The following is a 22,145-nucleotide window of genomic DNA, read 5'->3' on the forward strand; positions in this document are numbered from 1 at the left end:
AGACCAGCAGCACTTGGCGAATTCCGCAGGCGCAGATCAATCTTGGCGCTTCTGCCAGCCCAGCGGGCCTTCTGCCTGTGGGCGCTGGTGGAGAACGCCGCGGGTTCCACTCCGCCGCCTTGGCATTTTCAAGAACGTATCTTGCCACCACAACAAACCACGCAAGGGGCAGACGACAGAGGTTACGCTGCACAATTAATTCACGCCAGGAGAGCAAAATCTCTCGTTGCCCCGCAGTTCCTACATCCCCGATGGTAAGCACGGAACATTGAAATGATTTTCTCATCATCTTTTTCGAAGTAAGGAGGCATCTCTTGGTGGAGAATAGCCAAGGTTCTCAACCTCTATGATATTCTTTCAAGCATGGAGTACTCCGTATCCCTTCTCGTCATGACGCAATCGAACAATGCCTATGTTCAAAGCAGAGATGAAAGGTCAGCTCTGAATGGAGCCGGCATCGGAGCTGAACATATTTCTATGCGGCGACAGATCAGGTTCCCATATTTCTCGGCCTCGGATACTTTGTAGAAGTTGTGGAGGAGGGGAAATGTGGAGAAATTTGTAGCTAATTAGGACCGTGGGCCCAAATTCAAGTGGCTGTGTGGAGAGGATATGATTTGGTTGTTTTGAGAATTCTCGGGCGGTATTTTGAGATCGTCGGCTGTCCGCTTCCAAAATATATATCTCGCTCATTTCCTCCTTCCTCTCCATCTCTCCTAGAAGGTAATAAATATATTACCCTCTCAACATAATCCAAAGCGAGCCCTTGAGGAAGGACTACCATGAGAGAGAAACGACTCGACCCAGAAGTCCCTGTAGCCAACGATGGCCACAGCTCGAGTCCCTCCGTCTCCACGGGGAAACAGGAGGTCATCAGAGAAGAAACCGTAAGAAGCTGGGTGAAAGAAGGACAAGAAAATGGGATAAATAACAAACTTCGAAACCCCCTATCTGGCATGACCAAAGACGAGCTCTTCCGGGATGTTGAAACATTCGCCCTTGAAAAAGGCCTGATGGATGTCGTTGACGATTTGAAGAAGGGAGCTCTGATTGCGCAAGATCCGAAATCGTTTGAGCTCCTGGACGAGCTTTCGGAGGCGGAAAAGGAACTGCTCCGTCGGGAGAAAACGCACAAATGGAATCAGCCTTTTATGATGTATTTCATGACCAGTACGTGGAGTCCGCTCCTTAACGACTTGTGGAAACTAACATATTCCAGTTCTTTGTGCCGGCTCCGCTATTGTCCAGGGCATGGACCAGACCGCAGTTAATGGTGCCCAAGAGTACGTTCGAAATGCCAGGGATCCAGTTGTCACAATTTTCTAAGATCATCTAATAGGTTTTACTTCGATGAATTCAACGTCACCGATGTCTGGCAACAGGGTCTGCTCAACGGAGCCCCATATCTCTGCTCCGCATTGATCGGCTGCTGGACAACGGCGCCTCTCAACCGCTATTTCGGCCGTCGTGGATGTATTTTCATCTCATGTTTTGTCTCGTTTGCAAGCTCCTTCTGGATGGCTACAGCCCATACCTGGTGGAACCTTCTCTTGGCTCGGTTTTTGCTTGGTTTCGCCGTTGGCGCTAAGTCCACGACTACACCTGTGTATGGGGCAGAATGCTCTCCGGCAAATATTCGTGGTGCGCTCGTCATGATGTGGCAGATGTGGACGGCGTTTGGAATTATGTTGGGCTACATTGCATCTGTCGCCTTCATGGACGTTAAAGTCGCATCGATTCCCGGTTTTAATTGGAGGCTGATGTTAGCTTCCACAGCGATCCCGTAAGTTTCGCTTATCAGCCCATGTTAATAATAAACACTAACCTCTTGTTACTGCAGTCCTTTTTTCGTCTGCATTCAGGTATATCTATGCCCTGAATCTCCACGATGGTACATGATGCGGGATCGGTATCAGAGCGCCTACAATGCTCTCTGCAAACTTCGACCTTCATCTCTACAAGCGGCGAGGGATTTGTACTATATCCATGCTTCGCTGAGAATTGAGGAAAAACTTCGCGAAGGCAAGCGTCTTTGGAAGGAGATGTTTGGCATTCCTCGCAATAGACGAGCTGCACAGTCCTCATTCTTTGTAATGTTCATGCAGCAGGTATGTTCAAACACCAAAATATCTTCACCTCATCAGCTAATACAACTGTGCATCAAACAGTTCTGTGGCGTCAATGCGATCATGTACTATTCCTCTTCGATGTTTAGAACGGCAGGTTTCTCGCAACGCGAGGCTTTGATAACGTCTTTGGGCTGTGGTATTACTAACTGGATTTTTGCACTGCCTGCAGTGTATACAATCGATACGTTCGGCCGCCGGAACTTACTTCTGACAACGTTTCCACTCATGTCACTTTTCTTACTATTTACAGGATTCTCTTTCTGGATTCCAGATTTGAAGACACGGACAGCCTGCGTTGCGACGGGGATTTACCTGTTCATGATCGTGTATTCGCCTGGCGAAGGGCCAGTGCCGTTTACCTATTCGGCTGAAGCATTCGTGAGTTAGACCCTCCATTTATCCCTTTTTTTCTTTTTTTTTAAAAAAAAAGAAAAGAAAAGAAAAGAAAGAAAAGGAAGATAGTTGCTGAATGTCAGTCGATGTTCTAGCCTCTGTATATTCGCGACATCGGGATGTCATTCGCGACAGCGACCACATGGGGATTTAACTTCGTTATTTCTCTCACATGGCCAGCCCTAGAGAAATCTTTCAAACCACAAGGGGCATTCGGTTGGTATGCTGCTTGGAACATCTTCGGCTGGGTATTCTGCTATTTCTGCCTACCGGAGACAAAGGCCCTGTCCTTGGAAGAACTAGACCAAGTCTTTTCGGTTCCGACAAGGACACATATCAACCATTATCGTACTATGTTGCCATGGTATTTCAAGAAATACGTTTTAAGAAGCGATGTCCCACCGCAGAAGCAACTATATGATTACGAGTAACGCGGCTTTCGAGGGGAAGAAAAGACAAAGCACAGGGAACGTGGCTGTCCAAGGCAACTCACTCGCGAATGGTCAGGAAAAAATAAGCCACCTTTTTTTTTCAACGGCGTAAACAGCGATTTCTAATCGATTTGAGCACGCGGGAAAGTCTCGCCCGCTTGATCTCCAACCCTGGGGGTATAGAGCGATCTGTTGATATGTACACCGTATGTAATGTTAGACAAGAATCCACAGATGCCATAGGGAGTGCCGTGGAGAATAGTTTTCCAGTACTTGGATTAGCAGCGGGTTGCTCCCATGACCCTGGGGTTGCACGGTGGGGCATCAGCGACTATGCTATCAGTTGCCACCAGACTCGTGGCATCAGGAGAAATCGAAGCAATTGTTAGGCCAGGCAGATGTAGGGAAACACAAAGCTTGATTGCAACCGTTTATCCAACAGGTCCCGTAGTAAGGTGTGACGTCGAAATTGCGCTATCCGTGCTTTTGTCGCACCGGGATAAGGGACATTGGCTTTGCCTTTACCGCTTGAGCTAAGCAGATATTATAATAACTTCGTTTGGGCTCAAGAAACCCTTTTCCCGGTCCGATCTGTTAACGTGTCGATAAATCGGTCGCAGGAATATTGACTGAAAAGTTAAATGAGAATATCCTGCTCTTCAAGTACGGCTTGATCCATCTCAAGCAAATCCAGCCCGTCGCCGTGTGATACACCACCTCATCACCTTTAAGCTACATGTCCTTCTACGCTAGGTCGTCTCGCTCAGCTAACTGCCGACGGATAGAAATCCAGGGTTAAAGTATGAATCGAGTCGTCTCTTGATGGTATTCATAACAATTACCTGGCATGGTCAATCCTAAGTATAAACCAGCGAGGCAGACGGGTGGTGCATGGGTCCATCCCACCAGCCCAAACAAACGATACCTGCTCCCGGATCGCAAGCCGGTGGTAGAAAGTCCATATTTGTGGTATTTCGTGAGTAATGCTGTTGTTGATCCCCGAATTCATACGGAGCGAACTTGGTTCTGGGAGTATTAACAAGATGCGCGACGAAGGATTAATATGCTTAGGGTCATCATTACCGCTAAATGGTCAAGATGGCTCGTAGCTGCAACCTCATCCAGATGCCGCACTCCGCATGAATAACGCGTACAACGTACGATATCTCCTGCAGCGCTAACAGGTCGCAAGTGCGCAATCACCCGTGCAACCTTGTCAAACCTACGATGTAGTCGAGACAAGAATTACCAAGACAGCTTTTAATGGTAATCAGAGGCGTATTTCCACTCGGCTTGACGCCTCCATATTGCTTGATTTCCTCTGGCTTCGTATCCGGGATAATCGGCCAAATCCCGAGACGTGGGGTGGGCCTTGGTAGTTCTCCCAAGAGCTGGATGTCGAAGGGGTAGTGCCATTCTACCCCTACATACATAATCTAGCTGATCAAATGCGTGCCCATAGATCGTGGACCGACTGGCTAATGCTGGATGCGACGTTGTGTGTGGGTGTCAACCAGGGGAGGCCGACGATGTGTATATACGCATGTATGATAATATCAGGCCCACGTGGGGTACAGGGTCCGCTGAAAAAGTCACTGTTTCGCAGCATTACTCCGAATCTGCTCTCCTCCAGCACGTCCGGGCAGTTGGGAAACCTGTAACAGGAGAATGGGCAAACGCTGTTTTGAGCAGCATCCCGGAAGCAAAGTCTGCTCTCCCGGAGCAATCCCCAGTCAACCGCTAATTCATGCGAGCAAACACGACTCGGTCCCAAGCAAATAAGCGGGAGAGCACTCTCTCAGGAAGTGAATGCGCAGAAAGCAGAAACTTACCAGTCCAGGAGGTACTTGCCGTGATTTCTCGGACTGGTTTCGCGTAACATAGTAGACTCCGTGCCCGGCCTTAACCGGAACAACTCTGATTCAGATATAGGATTGAATCGGGGTCATAATCGATTGCTTGTATCGCATAGGTTCAAGCCAGGAATTTTCGGCAGTTAAGAACACAATCTACATATGTTTCTCAACGGGTGGGCCTTAGATCTTGTGGAAAACGTTGTTCATCCGCTCCGGTCCCCCATGCCCTGCGGCGGGCGGTGCTATCGTATATGCAGCTTTCCGACAAGCGGTTTTATTGTCAAATCTTGAGCTCAGGCTCCTCAGCTGAGGTCAGAGCACACGCATTTCCTCCAAGTTTCCTTCTGGCGGCGTAGATCAAACCTGCTAGGGACCCTAGGCGACGGTGATCCCCCCGATGAAAGTCACCACCGCCCACGGCTGAGGGTCTGTCTATAGTGCCGACTACTACATCTTAGTTACATAAACATTTCTTGGCGTTATTTGGCGCTTGGTGGGTTTGCTAGGCGGCTAAATTATAGCACCAGGCCGAGCTACAATCTCTCGGCCCCTCTTTGTGAACTTTTCACCCTCGACCAGGAGGCGTACTGGGAAAATCCCCACGCCTCTGCGGAAAAAGCGTGGAGTATGCTACTATGGACATATGCCCTTCCCGGGATATAGAGTTCAACATACCCTGCATCGTCACAGAGAACGACAAAGTTGCTCCAGACTACCAACGCCCGTTTTATTGGACGGCTTTTGTGTCACCCTCCTGTTTCTCTCCTCCGATATCATACGGCGGTGCATTCATAACCATTTAATGCACGTATTGGGCATGGATCTTTCTTCCCTGGTTCTACGCGCCGAAATCACTCCGCCTACTGGATGCTGAAATGTTTCGTTTGGATGCCAATCAGGCCGGCTGCGTAGTTAGCTGGGCTTGCAAGCAAAGAATTAGTTTAAATAGCCGTGGACCAGACTATGCTTAGCGAAATGCGTTGAGCTATCCGAACCATCCGTGGCGGAATCATTCCAGGGCAGTTGCTCTCGGGCAAGTGAGGCGGTCCTCTCTACGCTTTTCTTTGGGGGAAGCCCGCAGACCAAGCGAGGGTGTGTACTCAGTCCACCCTTTCCGAACCCCGCAGACCAGTTCTCTCCGCGAGAGAATGGAGGGTCACCTCTTTTTTACAGGCTTGAAGATCCGTGGCCAATCCTGACCTCCGGAAAGCATGATCGTCGCTGAACATCCTTCGCATACTGACACTCCTCATCCTGCTGTTGGTGCTGAGTGAATATGCCCGTGAAACATGAAGCAATTGTTGGACGGAAGAGGCAAATCGGCCCGGGTACTGGCGCGGATAGATGCCTCGCCGGGATGTCCTCAAACGATCCACCAATTTCCAGGCGTCGAGTGCTTTGCTCAGTCTCCACATCGATGGCCAAGTCTGAATAGGGATGCAGCTGACGCCGTGGCCTCTCAAGGCCATATCTAATGGAGGGAATGCCCTTTGCCTTGACCCTTGCCGTTTTTCCTTGCTCTATATCCCACCTTCGCCCTTGAACCTGTTTAGATCAAAGCTCCTCCTCACTTCTTCCAGCCTAGACTTATAGTCGATCCCGCTCCCGCTCCACCAGGCCCTGATCTTCTCCTTGAACTGTGACATTTGTTGTCTCCTATAATGAATCACTGTGAGTTAATCAAAGGAAGTCAATGCAGTCAACTGTTGCTAGATGATTGTCACTTCTTAACTCTTGGTTCCTCTTATTACGATACACCTCCTTCCTTGACAACCGCTGACGGGGTATTTGTTCTTTATTCACTGTATCTCCCGCTTCATATCTAGTAACTGACACTGTATGGCGTCTTCCTCCCAACTCCATACAAAGAGCACTGTTCTGATTTCACCATCTTCTTCCTATCACCCGACAAAATCACTGTGAAACAATTTTTTAGTCCTTTCACATTTCTTAGCTCCCTTCTCAGCACTATTTCTACACCTTTTGGGCTGCTGTATTTTGCAACAACTTCCCACGTTTCTAGCCCCAGCACACAAATCGATCCCCACAAGAGCACCAACCTTTTCCATTATTATTATTCCTCTATTTAATCTTCGATCGCAGCGATATTCAGAAACATGTCTGCTGAGGCCGACAACGTCATCTACAACCCGGGCACCAAGTCCTCGCTCCCCACGAGCAGCGATGACGAGCCACATGCCATGTCCAGGGACGAACGCCAGGTAGCCGAAGCAGCCGCTCGCTACGGCTACGGCCCATTTGCAGGCAGAAGACAGCAGCTTAAATCATTCGCCAATTCGTTTCAGCCCAGCGTAGCCCAGGCCGCAGCTCCGCGCCAATTCGCCAATCCTGCTCCCCTCGGTCTGTCCGCTTTTGCTCTCACGACCTTTGTGCTTAGCCTTATCAACATGCAAGCTCGCGGTACAACTGCCCCAAATATTGTTGTCGCATCTGCATTTGGATATGGTGGGCTTGTTCAATTGTTGGCGGGCATGTGGTAAGCAATTAATCTTCCTCAATGATGCGCGTATTGTCGCCCAGTTATCTGATTGCGCAACGTAATACCTAGGGAAATGGCTGTTGGTAACACATTTGGTGCTACCGCTTTATCGTCATACGGAGGCTTCTGGATCTCCTATGCGATCATCTTTACCCCAGGCGGTTTCGAGATCATGTCGAGTGTCACAGAAGTGGACGGCGCGTCTGGGCTGAACAGTACGGTTGGTTTCTGGCTTGCGGTACGTAACATTTCAGCCTGCCGTATTTTGATATTCAAAGCGGGCCCATCGCACTAACAGCAAGCGATCCTTTGACTTCTAGGGGTGGTTTATCTTCACCACAATCATGCTTATTTTTACGTTCAAAACCAACTGGGCGTTCATCTTGCTCTTCTTAACACTGGACCTCGCTTTCCTCATGCTCGCAGTGGCTCACTTTCAAGAGACCTCCCCAGGAAAGGTTAACACGCCACTGACTAAGGCTGGGGGCTTTTTTGGGCTTCTTGCAGCTTTTCTAGCGTGGTATAATGCCGTTGCGGGAATTGCGACAGAGGAAAACAGCTTCGTTAGATATCCCGTCGGACCCTTGCCGTGGGCCAATTCCAGGCGCCCGAAAGCCGATCCTGAGATGGTTTAAGGATATGTACCCTGCATCGATCTCCCTGCCTTGCAAGGACCCAACTGTTCCTCCTTTATTCCACGGCTATCTGAGGGATCTATTAGGTATTTAACATTCTTTTTGAATTTGTGGATTGGAGTTTTCGGCTTCCAAAGGATACTTTGAGTACCTAAATTTAGACGGTACTTTGATCAGCGAGTGATCACTTCTGAATGCAGTGAGTGTGAAGGAAGAAAAGGCCAAACTCCCCAGCAAAGCCTCTTTGTGATGTAATTCTCGTGTACATCTCGATGGACAGACAACTCATGCTTGAGAGAGGCAACGGTGTTGGGGGTGCTTATTCACCTTTCTCATATGTAACCTTTTTTTATAATAATGATTTAACCTTCGATAGTGTTGCACACGGATGCTCTTTTCTATATATCCTCACATTTCATGGGGTACTTATGCATCATACCTATGCATAGCAGGCCTAATATCAATCATCTTCCCCGCTCTCGTGCAGCTATGCTCTTTGTCCTACAAGCCACCATCGAGGGTCAAGCTTCGCCAAATGAAAATCATGCTTATCGAAATCACCTACAACATCAGACAGAAAACCCCTTTGGGCTCTGGGCTGCAGTGCGTAGAAATGAAGGGGTTACCCCGGATTCAAATTTTTGAACATTATAACTAAGCTCTCTAGAATCAATTAGAACTTGCCTCCTGTTAACTATCTGTCACAATGAATACGTATGGGGCATTATAAAGCCGGAGAGCTCCCGTCATGAACCCTGTAATTTCCCAACAGATTCATGAGAAGTCCTCATTGCTTGATACTACTTCGTTTGCTATAAAAGGCTGATGTAAAGCTAGGGCAGCTATGGTGTACGTACTGACCTTCATGTGCTAGTATGTCACGAGGACCAAGAGCCCAACCCCCTACATTAGCAAGTACTTCTGCAAAATAATAAACTTGATTAACGTATTGGTGACAGGTAAATTCCCTTATTTCCCTGGAAAAGGGGGGAAGGTAATAAAACGATGACCTAGCGCTTATTCCAAAGTGAACCCACCATGAATGACGTAGTCATGCGAAATCCAATATGCTGTATCTGCTACACCATTTCTTATCATCCAGTCAAGCTGAAAGATATCCTTGCGCTGGGAAAGAAGTTTGCTGGCTAACTAAAAACACGATGTGAGGAGAATGCAGAGCGCCATCTCGCGAGTACCAGAGAGAAGTAAGGATAAAGAAAATGCACCATAAAGACGAACAGATGAGGTGTATAAGCAACAGCCGACGAGCAGGAAAGTAGGCTAGAAATGAAGCTAGTCCCCAGGACATACGCACATAGATAAAATGGGACCAGAGACTTGATAGGTCTAGGTTCTTGACTAATTCTGACGGTACAAATCAGCGGCTTAGAAGGTAGGAGGGAAAGAAATAGAAGAAAAGATTATGCTAGGTTGTCTGTCCCGGTCGTGGGAATACAGGAACCGTTGGAAGGTTCTCAAGACCGCCCATTGTCCCTTGTGGCACACCAACCTGCCAGGGCTGGCCTGTTTGCTGATTAATGAATGCACTCTGGCGGAAAGGATTCGTACTCCCGGTTGGGTTGGGCCGGAGTGGAGCAGCGGCAGGGACTTGCAAATTTTGATTCGGTGACGGAGTGTTCCGCGCGAAGGGATTGTTTCCTGTTCGCTGCGGCCGTAGAGGCTGTAGATAGGTCTGGTCTTGAGGCGGAATTCCGGGTGAGGTTGACGGACGTGTGATCTCCGCACCAAGGGGCATCTGAGAAAGGCGATGCTTAGCGAATGGATTCGTGGGTTGACGGGTTAACGGAGCTGCAGCGGGTTGAGAGTTTGAGTTGAAGCGTGAAGAAGTAGGGATCGAAGTATTGTTAGAGATGAGCATTGATTGTCGGAAGGGATTATTAGGCCGTGGTGATCCCGTTTGCATGGGCTGTTGAAATGGAGGTACTCCATTCTGAGGAATGCTCGATAATGAGGGCTGAAAGTTGTTCATCTGAGGTTGAGCAGGGCCTTGTGACTGGGGCTGCGGAGTATATCCTCCAAAGCCAGCACCGGTATGACTTGGCTGCAGTGGCTGTAGCTGCTGCTGGGGTTGAGATGCGAACTGCGCGAACGGATTGCCACCCTGCCCTGCCGAGCTTGTTGCGGGAGTCTGCTGCTGCAATCCGAACCCAGTAGGTGAAGCTTGCTGGAACCCCGTTTGCTGCGGTGCGAAGCCCATTTGCTGCTGCGGAAAACCGGTTGCTTGAAATGCTTGTATTTGTGCGTTTTGCATATTGAACTGCTGTGGTGTGGATTGGTAGTTCATCGGCTGCTGATTTTGCTCGATAGAATCAAAGAAATCAATTAGATCCGGAGCAGGGGCTTTGGCCGGTTGAGATTGTGTATTCGTCTTAATGGGCTGGGATTTGGCTGGCTGGCTGGAAGTAGCTTTCTTTTGGTCTTCCTGCGCTTCTTTCTTTCCATACTTCTGGGCACGGTATTCTTTACGCCTGGCGGCAAAATCGGGGTCGTTTAAGTCATCTTCCAGAAGCTTGGCAAGGTCCGTTGAAGCGTGTTTTAGGTTGGGAATTTCCAGACGGGTTGCGTTCTCATATTGCCTTGCCACACGTAAAAATCTCACGACGTCCTCGGTTAGCGAGCTGAATGATTTATATACCCGCAGAGCGCGCTCGCTATCTGGTCTCGACATCTCAAAATAATGCTCTAATGTAAATGATAAGCGATCTGCCTTGGATATTTCAGCTGCGGGTCACCAACCTAGCACGTTGATCGTCCCCTCATTCATCACGGAGTATAAGGTTAACAAATCCAGCGTTATGAGTCGAAATGCAGTGAGGGATATTTCGTTCTCAGGCTCATCACTTAAAAGCTATTGGAAAGTGTGCACAGTTAGCCATAGCCCTGAAGCCACTCATAATGAAGTTCTTCCATACATCGCATTTCAACAGCGCTCTTATCTGCTTCTGAACGATCTCAGTTTCTCTCAGAAGACCCTTTTCCACGGTCAATTTCTTTAATCTGCCTTGCCCACCACGAACATAATCTGTTTTCGTGTCGGCGAACGCCAGGGATCGTGCGATGAGGTACTCGGAGTATCGCCAGATGTTGCCACCTTGAATTTGCACTTGATAGAGCAACACGTCAGTACATCCGGCTTCAAGATAGTGTGTATCATCAAGCACTGCAAGGCAGCTGCCACGCCCTTGTGCCTCAATAATAATTGCGGAGAAAGCGAAAATCACCCACCATCGGAGATACTAGTAATAGCGATTTTTTGCGGATGCTGCGAAAGATATTTCAAGGCTGCTCCGGGCGATCCTTCCCGTATCATCATGTGTATCACGATAAGGGCTTTGAATACAATCGTCCATGCTGAGTCCCGCAGGCGGAGCGATAGCGATCGAAGGATTTCCGCCACTCCAGCATCGCTGTACGTGGCAGTGAGGATATGCTCAATATACTTCGATTTGGGGGCAGCAAGCTATTCCGTAGTCAAAGCTCAAATGAGTTAGCTACACTTTCTGGGCCAATTGGCACGGGAATCTGGATGACTAGGAACAACTGACTTTCGGTTTCGTAGCGCCCTTGACAGACTTTTCGAAGTTGCTGCTCGGCATGGTGGCGCGGGAACGTGTGTCGGGGACGCATGCAAAGGAGGAAGTGGAGAGGGAAAATAGTAATGTATTGGAAAATAATGCTAGAGCCTTATTGACCCTGACTTCGTCTTTGTCCGTTCGTTCTAGGCGGTTTGCGGTGTCGGTGCGATCATGATGGACCCCAGAACCCGCAACGTAACAATGGTCTCAGTTTGGGGAAACGTAGTTATTTACCTGGTTCGGCATCAAATTCCAAAAAATTGATATTAATAAGGCACGCAAAGCGAAACTGCGGCAGGTTGTGCTGTAGGCCCCCGCGATTGAGGAGAGTAAACGGGTTGCGAAATAGGGAGCTTGGATGACTTTGAGGTTCAGTTCATCTCAGGGACTGGGTGTTCAAAACTTTAGCTGAGCTAAATTTAATGTCGGGGGTAATCGTCCACATCTCAATCCTCAGACCACCAGGGCAGACCACCTACCCATATCGCTAGACGCGTCGAGATGATATCGAGGAGGACGACTCAGTTCACGCTCGATCTTCGAATGAGAAATTCTCCCTGACGGCTCGCTCTGGCCGTCCGGAATGCTTCACATGAAACGTTCTCCTACTGCCAAGACTTTGTTTCAGCCATGTCGTCATTACAAAAGCCAGCGATCAGGACTGTGTTAAACACTGCTCGTGTTATTCTGCAATATAATTACGCCTGATATATAGTTTACACGGCGATAAACTGGCCATCGTCATAAACTCCCGTTGCCATACCCTTGGCACTCACAACCCGCACGCCCAAATCCTCCAGCAAAGGCCCGTGAGCACGCACCCAGCGGGACCACATATGCCAGGGAACACACACGCGTTAACAGAGTGTGGAACTCGATTCGAATATGGAAATAGTCCCCCGGCTTGCACGCCGGGAGACCAAGCCAGCGCCCGTCCGCCAGTTTTTGGTACAAGCCTTCCGGCTAGATCATAGCATAGCCGAAAGTAAAACAAGGGAAAAGAATAGGTTTGGTACCATCCCACAAATGATCGCAGGGGAGAGATCAACAGATCCGGAACGCCATGGAAGAAATGCTGCGCATGAACATAATACAATCGAAAAATAGGGAGAGTGGGCAAAAAAAAAGAAAAAAAAAAGAAAGGTGTGTAAATTATTTCATATCCAACCGATACCACCAACCCATCTCTTTTCACCGGCCAGACTCGACGTCACGGAATCATTGCCAGAGTCTATTTCCATCGTCATGTCCATGTCGATATCCATGCTGCCAGAATTGGCATTATACATGGTCGGGTTGACTTGGCCCATGGAGTTCATGGCGCCAGGTTGAGAGATGAAGGTTTGCGTCGATGTGTTATTAGAAAGGCAATGCGGCGACATTTGGGAGGGACGTTGAATACGCTGAAAGAACCTCCCTAGGGTCTGTTGGTTGGGGTCGGGAATGGACGGAAGGGGCGGCGCATCCTCAGTGCAGACTTCGTTGGACATGGAGGATGCTGATGGCTCGTCCCGGTCACGCTGCTTCTTCTGTGCTGAGAAGAGCCAACGAAGGGTTTTATCTGTTGACGCTGGTAAGCTTGCTGTCCGTGTAGAGAGCCTAACATGATGCTGAAGAACGTAATACCATATATGGACTGTTCATCTGGACGGTCCTGTTTGTACCGCTTCCGTGTGCGGCTGTTAAGGTGTTTGGGGGTTTCGTCCATAGTTATTACGTCTCCGAGCAGACATGAAATCGGAGATGTATGATTATTATAAGTCGACGCCGTTCGAGGAGACGTCGTGATCGTGAACGAAGCCTTGCGCTTTAATGTCATCGTAGATTAATCGCTTCAATTGGGAAATATAAAACCCGAAAAAGAAAAGAAAACTGTCAATTCGAGATGTATGAAAACTGCTCTAACGCCAAATAAGAAAAGGCAGCGGGTATACTGATACAATTGGGATGTTAGTCGGTGGTGTCTCGTTGGAGAAACAGGCAGAGCAAGACGAAGACGCAAAGCGCGTCTTGGACGCGACGATACAAATTGCCGTAATGACTCGAAATCCATCAGTTTTAATTGGACAAAAAGCCTCCGTCGTATCCAAACCTAAACCAAAATAGTCTAGATAAAGTGTAAAATTACGGTATTAAATCCGAACGAAGGCAGCGATCGCACGATCCCACGTGACCTTTAACCGCGGCCGCAACCAGGGATCATCGAACAAAAGCGATCGACAATTTCTAACGAAGCTGCGCGAGTGGAGACTCTTGTTTTTCCCCAGAGACGCAGCCATCGAGGGATGACATGTCCCGAGGAATATCGTACTTCCATAACTTGGCTTGACGTGTTAACAACGAACAATGAGGGTTTTCTAACTTGATGGTCTTCTCCACTGCCATCTCTCTCGGCATGCCGCGCTGGGCTCCGGAGTTTCGGCATGCCGAGCGAACGTCACTCTTACCCCGCCAACTGCATGCTTTACTCCACCATTAGGTTAAAGTTGGCAAGCGACTCTGGAAGCTTTCCAAGTTCCCTCAACCTACACATATTATCCATCCCAACATCGACACGCCAGCAAAGATTTTCTCGAGAAGCAGTCCGATTTCACCCGCCTAACATTGAAACGATGCCTTCTCGAGAGGCCACCCATGCAGGCTCTTGGTACTCCGACAATGCCGCGACGTTGACGCGTCAACTGGACGAATGGATGAACCGAGTCCCGAACGAGATTGAAGGGATAGGGAGTCTACCGGTAGCTGGTGCCAGGATCATCATCGCTCCGTGAGCTTCTTCCAGATATGCTGTAGATATCTTTAAGCGCTGATCACTTATCCACTTGCCAGACATGCCGGATACGCCTACTCTGGCCCCTGTGCAGCTTTCGCGTACAAATCCCTCGATCTATCCAAGGCGTAAGTGTGTCCATCCCAGACAACGTTTCTCCTCCCCACCAACCACCGAGGGAAAAAGAAGGCAAAAAAAAAAAAAAAAAAAAGGGGGTTAAAGTATCCTTGCTAACACCTGATGCGTCATGTTTAAAGGAAACGCATCTTCCTCCTTGGACCCTCTCATCACCACCCGTTCTCCAAGATTGCGTTGCCGGAACTGTCATCCTACTCGACCCCGCTCTCGCAAGAACCACTTCCTCTTGATAGAGAAATAATCGATGAACTGTCGACCCGGACGGAAAATGGCACCGTTCGCTTTACCACCATGAACCAAGCCATCGACGAAGCCGAGCACAGCCTGGAGCTCCATCTTCCGTACATCCACTACTTGCTCCAAGGGCTGTACCCAGGCGAGCCAGCAGCGTCCTACCCCAAGCTCGTGCCCATGATGGTAGGCAGCACATCCGCCCCCACCGAACAAGCCTTCGGCCGCATCCTAGCCCCGTACCTAGCAAACCCGGAAAACGCCTTCATCGTCTCCTCGGATTTCTGCCACTGGGGTCTGCGGTTCGCCTACGCGTACTACGTCCCGGACGCCCCGGCGCCGGGACCAGTTCTCCCCTTGTCCTACGCGGCTCTGCCTCAGCCGTCGGAGGCCTTGAAGCTCGGCGCCGCGAGACCCCAGATCAGCGGCATGTCGAAGGGCCGGTATCTGCGTGCGGGCGACCAGCTACCAAGGGGCGCAGGTGTGCCTAGCATCCACGAGAGTATCTCGGCCTGCGACATCGCGTGCATGTCGGCCATCGCGTCGGGCCACACGCAGACCTTCCTCGACGCGCTCAAGAGCACGGGAAACACGATCTGCGGAAGACACCCAATCGGAGTCATCATGGCGGCGATCGAGTTCGTCCTGGGTAAGGACAAGGAGAATATGAGGGATCTGGATATCAAAGCTGGTGATGAGGCGCAGACGCATCTGATGCGAGGAGCGTTCAATTTCGTGCGGTATGAGAGGAGTTCGGATTGTATCTCGGTCACGGATAGCTCTGTGAGCTACGTCTCCGCTTTCGCGGTGCTGTGAAAGGGTGCAACCATGCTGGTCTCAGAGTCTCCCGGGCAGTGATTTAGGGCCTGTTTGTTTGTAAGAAAGTAACGATGATTTCATCTCATGATTGTGTCGGGCTAGGCGGTTCTGTTCTTCAAAGCTCACGAGGCTAAGGGGTATCGATGCAGTAGGTAGGCTAGGGTGTAGAATAATTCGCCGAAATTAAAGTCCGTTCATCACGGTGGTGTCCCTTGACTATTGCAACAACGTGCTTTTTTCGCCCTTACTTCCGATATTTGACGACTGGACTTGGGCCTTCTATCTACCATTTACATGACCATGTCGACACCTACATATTCCTTCCCAGAACGTCAGGCAGGCTTTTCGCACTTCAAACCGTACCCAAAAAAAGGACATCTCCCCCCCAAAAATTGTCCTACCCATGTTAACCCACCCAGCCAAAGGGCGCATCGTAAAGGGAATGAAAACATCTACGTTATTTGCTCCCCCACCCCCCGGAACGACACGTAATCCCCCTCCAAATACGGTCTGAACACGGAAATCCATTCCTTATGTACTGTATTGCCCTCTCGGCCGTAACTCCAGGGAGAACGGAATCCCGGAACAGTCCAGCCCGATCTTTATTTTATTGTTAATGTATATATATATATATTTTCCCACTCCGGAGATGTCGCGTATTTCTCCAGATAAACCACGTGAGATATGGAGGATTCCCCCATGTCATCGACCCCTTGACAATGCAATCACCGGGAAGTGGTCGACTTGCACGTATCCAGCGTGGTCCCACTTCCTCGAACCTCCGAAAAAAAGCCCTCGCTATCCGCAGGACACGCGCATGCGAAAAAACGAGCATTTTTTGCTGCAAACGGCCCCCGGGGGGGGGGGAATGAAAAGATCACTTCAAAACGAGGGAGCATGCCGGGGGTCGGGGCGGGCCGCGCGTGCTATCAACGTAATACTAGAAGCCAAGGCTATTCAAAAGTATAGCAGGTAATACTCTGTGCTGCCTCGAAAGCCAGGGCAGAGTGCCAGGGGTGATGGCGCGTATGTTGGGCATGCAGTTTCTCATCAAGCTGCCTAAGCACTCTGGGCCGGCGGGGATAAACAGTCCGTACACTACCTGTTGTACGGGGAGACGCGTGCTCGATGCAGAACAGAAGTCCTCACTGAGCAACGTCGATGGAACGGGCGAAGGGGATTTGTGTGTTCGCCAGCATGGAGCGAGCATCCGTGTCCCGCCTTCCGGAATCAGAAAAACCATGCTCGCGACGATCCCGGCGGGGTGGTTGAGCGTACCTAATAGGCAGGTACATCCATGACATCGGAGGGCAAAAATGCTAACAAACCAGCATCCAAGCAGAAGGTACGGTTGTTTCGGCAGTGACAGGTCGCTCATGACATGCGCGGCTTCCCGGAAACAAACCAAAAAAGGGGAAAAAAACAAAAAAAAAAAAAGGAAAACCCTGCAGGCAGCAGGCAGGTCGGCCTGTATGCACGGAACGGAGGGCACTCTTCGCCACCATATCATCGCCAGCAGAGAAAGAGAGTTTAGACGCGGGACGCCCAGAACCACGATCAGCCCTCAGAAAGCTTCGACGGGAGTTTTCACACCATGTCGCCATAGGGTTGACATCTTGCAGTCGCCGCGAAAGCGGTGTTTTGACGTCAGTTCTCGATTCTTTCAACTAGTACGGAGTACTCCGTACGTGAGGACTCCATTGTCCACACATAACATGCTCCGTACAAACATAGTCCAAGCTTTCGCGGCCCCCCCAGTTAAGACTGTTAGGCAACTGACCTAGGGGTCGATCCTGTTGAAATGGGGGTTTGACGCTCGGGAAATTCTGGGCGTCGGTCTAATTTCCGCCCCGGTGCAGATATCTTAGTTAAGCTTCTGCTAGCCCCAAACAAGCCTAGGCCGGCACTATTTCTGGGGCGATCGTCGGCGAGGCCCAGAACAGAGCCACGTAATCGCCGCTGTTGGTGGCTTGTCTGGAGGCTGTGACGGAACAAAACAACGTTCAAGTCCGAGCACCTCTGCTTTGTTATCAACGCCAGCCGCCAGGAGAGCAAAAAGGCCACCCCCCTGGGAGAATGCTCACGGGGGCTGCATTTGGGGGGAAGGGTTTTGAGTGAGAGGATCCTTGAACCAACGGTCCAACAGCTATCATCATCCCATTCCTCCTCTACCCCGTTTCAACATTGGTGAGCATCACGCCAAGGGGATATCTTGGGTCCGCCCCGTCGGTTGCTTGCAGGGGAAAACATGTTTCCGACCTGACGCTCGTCCCAACGGAGGAGCGAGTCGATTGGCGCGGCTGCTCTCCAGGCCACGCGGTCCTGCGTCATCAGCACTATTCAACCCCCAGCTTCCCACACTGGCGGCCAGCGAGCGCGGCGTCGTGGGCACGCAACCGGCGGCGGCAGGTGAAGTGAAGAAGCAAACCCACGTCAGACGCGAGGTGCACTTCGCAAGCATTGACCTCTAGCAGCAGACCAAAGAAGAAGTTCTCCACTTTTTTTTTTTTTTTTTTTTTTTTTTTTTTTTTTTTTGTTTTTTTCCCTTCAATGATCGTCTCTGCGTCTGGCAGCCGCGTGAGCATACACACGGCAGCAGGATAAAGGAAAAAAAAAAAAAAAAAAAAAAAAAAAAAAAGATCAGACGCTTTGAAGACTTCAAGAGTCGCTAGGGTTCCATGGGCCACAGGGCAACCAACGGATGAATCAAATGTAAATAGTACTCCGTACTCTGTATGTTATGTAGAAGGGGAGGACCATTGCGGGGGAGAGAGAGGATGAATCATCCGGCGGTCCGTTGTCAAGACGCGGATTGACACACGATCCATGTGGATGAGAGGCAGAAAACCCTTTTTCATCCCGCCAGACGAGGGCACCAACAGGCTAGTTTGAATCGCGATTGGCCACAGAGCAAGAAAAAGGAACGCTCGATCGCCAGTATGTACATTTTCGGTGTCTTACGGGTCGTGTGAAGTTACGCAAAAAGGACTTGGGGGGGTAGAAGTTTCTGGGACGGGGCAAATTACGCCTGGTGAAGAGAGAGAGAGAGAGAGAGAGAGGGAGAGGGACGCGTTGCGATGAACAGTTCGATTAGCATTGCGTAGTCAGTTTACTCCGTACTCCGTACCCGCTCTTATCACGTACATATGTGTGTGTAGGGAGTACAGTATGAAATGTATGCACACATTCGTGGAGGAAGCGGGAACGACGAGATGAGATTTCCCAGCGCAAGCCACGGGCAGAAGCAGCAGCAAGCAACCAGCAGCAACAAGCAACCAAGCAGCCAGCCAAGCGCGGAGGCGGCGGGCAGCGCAAAGGCGGCGTTATTGGTGGAAGAAGCGAAAAAAAAGGATGACAAAAAGGCTGACGACGCACCGCCAAGAACTCGCGCCTTTGCCTTTCCTTTCTTGTTTTAGTCGCCTTTGGGGGATTCGTCACTCCCGCCGTTTTGTTACGCAACCGCCAGCCTCGTATCGTGGGTATTACCCCGTATGCGCCGCCCGTCGTGCGCTTGTTGCTGCGGTCGCGGGGCGGGTCAGCAGGCGGGTATCGATGCGTAATGTCGTTACCGAGGGACAGCTTGGCGGGTGTATTCCCATTTCAGACGGGCCTTGGCTCGTCCTAGCTAGCCCTGCAGCCGGGTATTTTTTGCCTCATGGGAACCAGCGAAAGGTACGCCGAGAACGGTAACAATCTTCCCCCCCGGGACGTGTAAGTAACAGTGATCATTCGTATGGTCAAACGTCAACCTCCCTCCACTGTCATCTTCAACGAACCATCCCATTCCCTCCTCTTCTCCCCCCCGATCGGAGCCTCGCTTCCACCATCCACGTAGGCCGATTTTTTTTTCCACGCTTCCTTTTTTTCTCTTTCTCACTCTCTCCCTCTCTCTCATCTCTCTCTTCCCTTTCTTCTTCTCTCTCCGGTCTGCCTCTCTAGTCTTCTTCTTGTCGTTCTCTCTTTTTTTTCTCTCCCTTTATATGCTTTGGTCGTCGCCATTAATACTCCACTAGCGCCGACTTGCAGGTTGGCTGTGCATCCCGACTTGCGACTGCGCATTCTCTCAAGCCATACTTCCTAATCACACAGATTCTTCCATCTCATCGTCCATTGTCAACCTCTGCCCATCTGCATCTGCATCATCATCGTCGTTGTCGTCGTCGTCGTCGTTCCTCGTCTTCTTGTTCCTCTCACCGCCCCGACCCTCGACACTCAACTAGACCACATCTTCCCGGTCCTTTCGTCCAGCCTCATCCGAACATCACATCAGAACTTGAAGAAGAAGGGTGTCACCCACTCACGACGGTGGCAGACTGATCGGTCCTGAGAGTCATTCCTCTCTTAGACGACCAGCCTCCTCCCACCTCCTCTTCTTGTTGGAATGGCGGATCGTCACCCTCACAGGGTCGTCCGAGGCCCTGGATCCTCGATCGACGCCAACGAACTCACAAAACAGTTTGAGCAGCTGCTTCGAACGAGACGGCTAAACACCCTGCAGGCGCGCTCAAGGTCGCAATCCACATCTCCTGCTCCCTCGTCCTCGCTTCACCCGACCCAGCCCTCCTCGCCTCGCCCTCAGTACCAGCCACCCTCCTATTCCAACATTCGAAGTTTCCCCATCGTACCGTCGCCTCCACAAGATCCTTCGTCCATCAAACTCAGAAATCTTCTCCATGTCCTATCCGTCACTCCAGTAAAATACGAAAACCCCGGTTTACTGGACGAAGCCCTCGCCCTGATTCCCTTGGATCGTCTCTATGCAGAAGCGGAGGAGGAATCACAAATATTACAGGCAGAGGCCGCTAGTATAGGTGAAAACGTTAAGCCCGCGTGGGGGTATCAGGACTGTGTCATTAGAGCCCTCTTAAGGTAACTTTTCGTCTTATCTTTATGCACAAGAACTTTTTCTTTTCTTTTCTTTTCTTTTCCACAACAGTCCTAACTTTCATTGTTGACAGATGGTTCAAGCGCTCGTTTTTCCAGTTTGTTAATAATCCTCCTTGCTCCGCATGCTACAGCCCAACAATCGCACAGGGCATGACGCCACCAACACCCGATGAGACAGCCCGTGGCGCTACCAGAGTCGAGCTGTATCAATGTTCGGAACCAAATTGTGGTGCCTATGAACGGTTTCCGCGATACTCGGATGTCTGGGCGCTATTACAGTCGAGGCGAGGACGTGTTGGCGAATGGGCCAACTGCTTCAGTATGCTATGTAGAGCTGTGGGTGGGCGTGTTAGATGGGTCTGGAATTCAGAGGACTATGTTTGGACCGAAGTGTATTCCGAGCATCAGCGACGGTGGATCCATGTCGACGTCTGTGAAGAGGCATGGGACAATCCTCGTCTTTATACAGAAGGTACGTTTTTCCTTTGTAGATGAAGAGCATAATTCGATATGTATGGCTGACAAGAGTCAATAAATAGGCTGGAACCGGAAAATGGCGTACTGCATCGCCTTTTCAAACGACGGAGCGACCGATGTTACCCGAAGATACGTTCGCAACCCGGCAAAGCATGGCCTGAGTCGGACACGGGCACCGGAAGAAGTTCTATTATGGATTATACATGAGATTCGACGAATGCGAAGAGAAAATCTATCGAAAGAAGAACGACGACGATTAATGAAGGAAGACGAACGCGAGGAGCGTGAGCTGCGTGGCTACATGGTCCAGGCCCTCGCTTCTGAGATCAACAACCTTCTCCCGAACAGCGCAGCCAACTCCCGGTCCGACGAAATCAAGATTCCTGTCACCGCGGCTGATGGTACCGTTGAGTGGGTTAGCCCAGCCGGTGAGACGAGACGATCACGCTCGGATAGGTCAAGGGAGAACCGGTAACACATCGTAATAGCCATTGCTCTTCATGGCTCCCATTATCTCCCTGACGACATGTAAAATGTCTACCGTACGATTCATACGATTGCCACGGAACGTTAGCCTTTTTTTTTTTTTTTCACCTCTCCAGCACACCCGCTGATGCTTGAACTCTTCCTACCTCTTACCTTGATGAACCCTTCTTATCCACTGGAAACCCACCTATTTCTGGGTGCGACTTTGGAAATATTATTTATATTGTTTACATTTCTGCCGGCGTTGATGGCCTCAGTCCAGACAAATGGGGGAGTCAAATATTAGGCGTTGTTTTTAACGTGGGGATCATAGTACCGTGCCGGATGCATTCACATTCTTCTTAACCTTTTTCAGCTCTTTTTCATCTCTTTTTTTTTTTTTTTTTTTTTTTTTTTTTTTTTTTTTTGATATACGCACCTATACCAACAGTCCTCTTCAAAAAATTTTGTTCTTGTTTATCTAACTGCATTTACGCTGCATATATATTTCTTTTGTTACTATTAATATTCTCAACACTGGGGACAATTATTCCATTTTTTGCTGCAGCAGCTTGACCTTGTCGCCATAGGAGCGGGGAACGGACGACAAGTTTAAGCTTTGCGGGTAATATATGTGCGCGCCGATAACTCTGTTTGAATCCTCGCCGTTTTCCTTTTTTCTCCCTCCCTCCCAATTCCCTACCGATCATTTTACCTTTTTCTTTTTTGGTGAAGTATTGCCTCCCTTTTGCCCTCTTCCTTTTATGAAATCATGGCCTATTCGTGATTATTATACGAGTATTACAGTCATAAACGTA

At 49.8% G+C, this 22,145-nt stretch overlaps 7 protein-coding genes across 7 annotated transcripts; 4 read left to right on the plus strand and 3 right to left on the minus strand.

The window, feature by feature from the left end:
* Positions 1-782: 782 nt before the first annotated feature.
* On the plus strand, positions 783-3,135 carry D8B26_004356 (uncharacterized protein; the record flags this gene model as incomplete). Its single annotated transcript, XM_003065158.2, has 6 exons — positions 783-1,170; positions 1,220-1,283; positions 1,340-1,783; positions 1,841-2,108; positions 2,169-2,507; positions 2,618-3,135. 6 exons carry the CDS (start codon positions 783-785, stop codon positions 2,951-2,953), a joined length of 1,839 nt encoding a protein of 612 aa, XP_003065204.1. The 3' UTR covers positions 2,954-3,135.
* Positions 3,136-5,976: 2,841 nt separating this feature from the next.
* D8B26_004357 (uncharacterized protein) lies at positions 5,977-6,672 on the minus strand (the record flags this gene model as incomplete). Its single annotated transcript, XM_066124453.1, has 3 exons — positions 5,977-6,236; positions 6,341-6,465; positions 6,644-6,672. 3 exons carry the CDS (start codon positions 6,670-6,672, stop codon positions 5,977-5,979), a joined length of 414 nt encoding a protein of 137 aa, XP_065980534.1.
* Positions 6,673-6,926: 254 nt separating this feature from the next.
* Positions 6,927-8,398, plus strand: D8B26_004358 (uncharacterized protein; the record flags this gene model as incomplete). The annotated part of the gene is made up of 3 exons (XM_003065159.2): positions 6,927-7,306; positions 7,379-7,547; positions 7,630-8,398. 3 exons carry the CDS (start codon positions 6,927-6,929, stop codon positions 7,942-7,944), a joined length of 864 nt encoding a protein of 287 aa, XP_003065205.1. The 3' UTR covers positions 7,945-8,398.
* Positions 8,399-8,927: 529 nt separating this feature from the next.
* D8B26_004359 (uncharacterized protein) lies at positions 8,928-12,026 on the minus strand. The gene is made up of 5 exons (XM_003065160.2): positions 11,511-12,026; positions 11,191-11,425; positions 10,878-11,068; positions 10,702-10,813; positions 8,928-10,647 (listed from the first exon to the last, which is right to left on the minus strand). The coding sequence occupies exons 1-5, from the start codon at positions 11,559-11,561 to the stop codon at positions 9,371-9,373; spliced, it is 1,866 nt and encodes a 621-aa protein (XP_003065206.2). The 5' UTR covers positions 11,562-12,026; the 3' UTR covers positions 8,928-9,370.
* Positions 12,027-12,697: 671 nt separating this feature from the next.
* D8B26_004360 (uncharacterized protein) lies at positions 12,698-13,359 on the minus strand (the record flags this gene model as incomplete). The annotated part of the gene is made up of 2 exons (XM_066124454.1): positions 12,698-13,101; positions 13,167-13,359. The coding sequence occupies 2 exons, from the start codon at positions 13,357-13,359 to the stop codon at positions 12,698-12,700; spliced, it is 597 nt and encodes a 198-aa protein (XP_065980535.1).
* A 513-nt stretch (positions 13,360-13,872) lies between these two features.
* D8B26_004361 (uncharacterized protein) lies at positions 13,873-16,289 on the plus strand. Its single transcript, XM_003065162.2, has 3 exons — positions 13,873-14,307; positions 14,370-14,438; positions 14,568-16,289. The coding sequence occupies exons 1-3, from the start codon at positions 13,964-13,966 to the stop codon at positions 15,493-15,495; spliced, it is 1,341 nt and encodes a 446-aa protein (XP_003065208.2). The 5' UTR covers positions 13,873-13,963; the 3' UTR covers positions 15,496-16,289.
* A 2,821-nt stretch (positions 16,290-19,110) lies between these two features.
* Positions 19,111-21,709, plus strand: PNG1 (peptide-N4-(N-acetyl-beta- glucosaminyl)asparagine amidase). Its single transcript, XM_003065163.2, has 3 exons — positions 19,111-20,367; positions 20,457-20,857; positions 20,925-21,709. Exons 1-3 carry the CDS (start codon positions 19,880-19,882, stop codon positions 21,335-21,337), a joined length of 1,302 nt encoding a protein of 433 aa, XP_003065209.2. The 5' UTR covers positions 19,111-19,879; the 3' UTR covers positions 21,338-21,709.
* Positions 21,710-22,145: the final 436 nt, after the last annotated feature.

Source organism: Coccidioides posadasii, chromosome 2 (assembly GCF_018416015.2).
Source record: "Coccidioides posadasii str. Silveira chromosome 2, complete sequence".
Taxonomy (NCBI): domain Eukaryota; kingdom Fungi; phylum Ascomycota; class Eurotiomycetes; order Onygenales; family Onygenaceae; genus Coccidioides; species Coccidioides posadasii.